The sequence below is a fragment of the Salvelinus sp. IW2-2015 genome, unplaced genomic scaffold, assembly GCF_002910315.2.
Source record: "Salvelinus sp. IW2-2015 unplaced genomic scaffold, ASM291031v2 Un_scaffold2625, whole genome shotgun sequence".
Classification (NCBI taxonomy): domain Eukaryota; kingdom Metazoa; phylum Chordata; class Actinopteri; order Salmoniformes; family Salmonidae; genus Salvelinus; species Salvelinus sp. IW2-2015.
In genome coordinates, this window is record NW_019943933.1 from 39,534 (window position 1) to 43,933 (window position 4,400).

Below are 4,400 nucleotides of genomic sequence, written 5' to 3' on the forward strand. Positions count from 1 at the left end.
ATGCGCGTGTCCTTGCAAGTATCACATGTTAATCAAAGCTTTATTGGCCAGGTGACCATCCATATGCATCTTACCTGTTACTAACACAACCTGTAACCTCGGCATCATGCTCCTTTAAAACTGACTGCATTCACCTGTGAGTATACTGAATTCTAAACAAATATTATTTGCATTCCAGTATTTTCCAGATGGTTCTAAATGTATGTTTAATTTGAAAGTAACTGAAGTCCTAAATATAACAGTATGACCCAGGTCTAGTATACACCATCCTGTATTAGTGATGTTCCATGCTGTACTATCTTGTACCATACTATATACTGTACAGAGGTATATACTTACTTGTATATCGGTACACTACCCTTCTCCTGTAAAGAATTGCGAAAAGAGACTGACCAAGTTAGAAAAGCTGAACACTAGCTGTGTGATGTGTTCAGTGCTGGCTGCAGTTTGCTGTACACTACCAACTATCAATTTCAAAATTTTACGAGCTACAGTTCATATAAAGAAATCGTCAATTGAAATAATTCATTAAGTTCTATCCAGTGGATTTCACATTACTGGGCAAGGGCGATTTCATGACCCACCGTGGGCCCCCACTCATTGGCGCCGCCCCAATTATAATTAGATTTTCCTCACAAGGGTTTTATACAGGCAGAAATAATTCTCAGCACCCCCCTCCCCTCTCTCAGACAATCCCGCAGGTGAAGAAGCCGGATGTGGAGGTCCTGCGTTGCGTGATTACACATGGTCTGCAGTTGAGGCCGGTTAGATGTATGCCAAATTCTCAAAAATGGAGGTGGCTTGTGGTAAAAGAATTAAAATTATATTTCTTGGCAACAGCTCTGGGACACTACTGCAGTCAGCATAACAATTGTACATACCCTCAACTTGAGACATCTGTGGCATTGTGTTGACTGAACATTTTAGATGTGTATTTTATTTGCCCCAGCACAAGGTGCACCTTGTGTAATGATCATGCTGTTTAATCAGTTCTTGATTTGCCACACCTATCAGGTGGATGGATTATCTTGGCACAAGGACAAATGCTCACTAAACGGGATGTAAACAAATTTGTGCAGAACATTTGAACACTAACACTTTCTGTGCATATGGAAAAATTACTGGGATTTTTAAATTTTTTGCTCGAAAACGATACAGGACCAACACATTATTTGTTGCGTTTTATATATTTGTTCAGTTAATGTGACGTGATTGTTTCTCACTCAGCGACGAGAGTGGTCACCTGTGACAATGGAAGAAAACGTCCAGTTCCTGATCTGGTAAGAACACACACATCTATCCTAGATCTCTCTCATAGGGCTGTCTGTTTCTTTTACATTGTGTTTCTTGCCCTGCTAGATTCTGGAGTATCTTCATGAGAGAGCTCTTAGACGACTGACAGAACCATACCCCTGCGAGAGACAACAGAGCTGCCGCACCAACACCAGTGTTGAAACAGCACCCTAGAGGTCTCTCACAGGATACTCAGCCAGTGTTATTTGATAAGAACAGCGACCCTGGGGAGTCCTCGTCACAGAGGTACTCGATCAGTGTTTATTTGATAAAAACAGGCACCCTGGAGGTCTCTCATCACAGAGGTACTCAGTCAGTGTTATTTGATAAAAGACAGGCACCCTGGAGTCCTCTCACAGAGGTACTCAGTCAGTGTTAATTTTCGATAAAGGAGCGGAGGGCGAGCGTGGAAGTGTGGCGGGGTCACGAGGGGTAGCTCCACGGTCGGAGTGTTTGTTATGTTTGGTGAAAACGGAGGCTAGCGCCTTGGAGTCCATCTGTACAGAGGGGGATCACTCACGCCGAAGGGGGGATTTGGAATAATGACATTGCACAGCGGGGAGTTGGCCTGCGTACAGCGGGGGGACTGATCGGGATGTTAATTTTATGAAGAGATCAGGCACCCTGGGGGTCCTCATTACAGCAGGGCGCGTATCCATGAGTCCGGTTAATGCTTATTAAATGACAGGCACCCTGGAGTCCTCAACAAAGTATCAGAGGGTGCAGTGGGGTGTGATTGTTGTAAGGAACAGGCACCCTGGAGGTCCTCTCACAGAGGTACTCAGTCAGTGTTTATTTGATAAAGACAGGCACCCTGGAGGTCCTCTCACAGAGGTACTCAGTCACACACAGTGTTTATTTGATAAAGATAGGCCGCATAATCATCAATGTGCCTTTTTTTTAAAAGCCAATTGTCCTGACGTTCCCGGTAAACACTGCAGATGTCTGCTTTAAATGTCAAGCGACGCATGCTTTTCGACAACGCCTTTGATTAAATCCTTACCTCCTCATATCCCCCAGGTACAATGGGAAAAAGGTGTGTGAAGTGAATACTGAAGTCTTCTGTACTTCTGACCCCTATGTTGGAATTTACAAATACCTGGAAACCACCTACACCTGCATCCTAGCAAGTCAGTCTGTTTCTATGTATAATAATACAAAATACTACACCAGGCTAATGTCTGCTATGAAAAGGTATGTCTTTATTTGTCTGCCCAGCAGTGGCCAGTGTGGTGTGTAATTCCTGTGTGTTTGTCCTGGCAGCACGCAGCATCACGTGTGAAGGCTCTGATGTTCTACTAGAATGTGGGCAGGCTCTGGTGCTCTACTAGAATGTGGGGAGGCTCTGGTGCTCTACTAGAATGTGGGGAGGCTCTGATGCTCTCCTAGAATGTGGGGAGGCTCTGGTGCTCTACTAGAATGTGGGGAGGCTCTGATGCTCTCCTAGAATGTGGTAAGGCTCTGATGCTCTACTAGAATGTGGTAAGGCTCTGATGTTTCAAATGAATGTGGTAAGGCTGCGCGATGCTGCTCCTAGAATGTGGTAAGGCTCTGATGCTTCTTAGAATGTGGTAAGGTCTGATGCTCTATTAGATAGTGGTAAGGCTCCTGATGCTCTCTCTAGAATGTGGTAAGGCTCTGATGTCCTCGTGAGCTAGATATGTGGTAAGGCTCTGATGCTCTATAGAATGTGGTGGAGGCTCTGGTCTCTAGCTAGAATGTGGAGGCTCTGATGTCTCTCTAGAATGTGGTGAGGCTCTGATGTTCTAAGACTAGAATGTGGTAAGGCTCGATGTTTACTGAATGTGAGGCTCTGATGTTACTAGAATGTGGAAGGCTCTGATGTCTACTAGAATGTGGGGAGCTCTGATGTTCTACTTAGAATGTGGGAGGCTCTGATGTTTTACATGAGGATATGGTGTAAGGCTCTGATGCTGATCTACTAGAATGTGGTAAGGCTCTGATGCTCTACTAGAATGTGTAGGCTCTGATGCTGCTACTAGATGTGGTAAGGTCTCTGATGTTTACTAGAATGTGGTAAGGCTTGATGCTCTACTGAGAATGTGGAAGGCTCTGAATGGCTTATAGAATGTGGAGGCTTGATGTCTACTAGATGTGGGATGGGCTCTGATGTCATAGAATGTGGTAAGGCTCTGATGTGCTCCTAGAATGTGGTTAAGGCTCTGATGTTCTACCTAGAATGTGGTAAGGTCTCTGATGCTTACTAGAATGTGGTAAGGCTCTGATGTTTCTACTAGAATGTGGTAAGGCTCTGATGTCTCTACTAGAATGTGGGGTAGGCTCTGATGCTCTCTAGAATGTGGAGGCTTGATGTTCTATAGAATGGTGGGTAGGCTCTGATGTCTTTAGAATGTGGAGGCTCTGATGTTCTACTAGAATGTGGGGAGTTGGCTCTGATGTTCTACTAGATGTGGTGAGGGCTCTGATGTTGTATACTAGAATGTGGTAAGGCTTGATCTCTATTAGAATGTGGTAAGGCTCTGATGCTCTACTAGAATGTGGTAAGGCTGATGCTCTAGTGAATGTGGTAGGCTTGATGTTCTACTAGAATGTGGAAGGCTCTGATGCTCTACTAGCATAGTGATTGGGAGGCTCTGATGTTCTACTAGAATGTGGGAGGCTCTGATGTTCTACATTAGAATGTGGGAGAGCTCTGATTGTTTACGCTACTAGAATGTGGTGAGGCTCTGATGTGTCTACTAGAATGTGGTAAGGCTCTGATGCTCTACTAGATGTGGTAAGGCTCTGATGCCTCTAGTAAATGTGGTAAGGCTCTGATCTCTACTAGAATGTGTTAGGCTTGATTTCTACTAAATGGCATGGTAAGGCTCTGATGCTCTACTAGAATGTGGTAAGGCTCTGATGCTCTGCAGTAAGTGTGGTTAAGGCGCTCTGATGCTCTACTAGAATGTGGTAAGGCTCTGATGCTCTATTAGAATGTGGTTAGGCTCTGATGCTGCTCGCTTAGAAGTGGAGGCTCTGATGTCTACTAGAATGTGGTGTAGGCTCGATGCTTCTAGAATGTGGTAAGGCTCTTGATGTTCTTACTTAGAATGTTGGTAAGGCTGCTGAATGTTTAACTAGAA

The 4,400-nt window shown here is 44.5% G+C and overlaps 1 protein-coding gene across 2 annotated transcripts in view; it reads left to right on the plus strand.

Moving 5' to 3' along the window:
- LOC112074417 (L-rhamnose-binding lectin CSL2-like) overlaps positions 1-2,781 on the plus strand; it is a 34,693-nt gene extending 31,912 nt beyond the window's left edge. Inside the window, exons 6-8 of one of the 2 annotated variants that reach the window (XM_070440520.1) lie at positions 2,314-2,423; positions 2,557-2,577; positions 2,723-2,781. In XM_070440520.1, coding sequence (XP_070296621.1) covers positions 2,314-2,423; positions 2,557-2,577; positions 2,723-2,769 — 178 coding nt within the window. In that variant the 3' untranslated portion in view covers positions 2,770-2,781. Of the gene's footprint in view, positions 1-2,313; positions 2,424-2,556; positions 2,661-2,722 lie in introns of those variants that run through there. The other variant, XM_070440521.1, reaches the window with a different exon arrangement.
- The last annotated feature ends 1,619 nt before the right edge of the window (positions 2,782-4,400 follow it).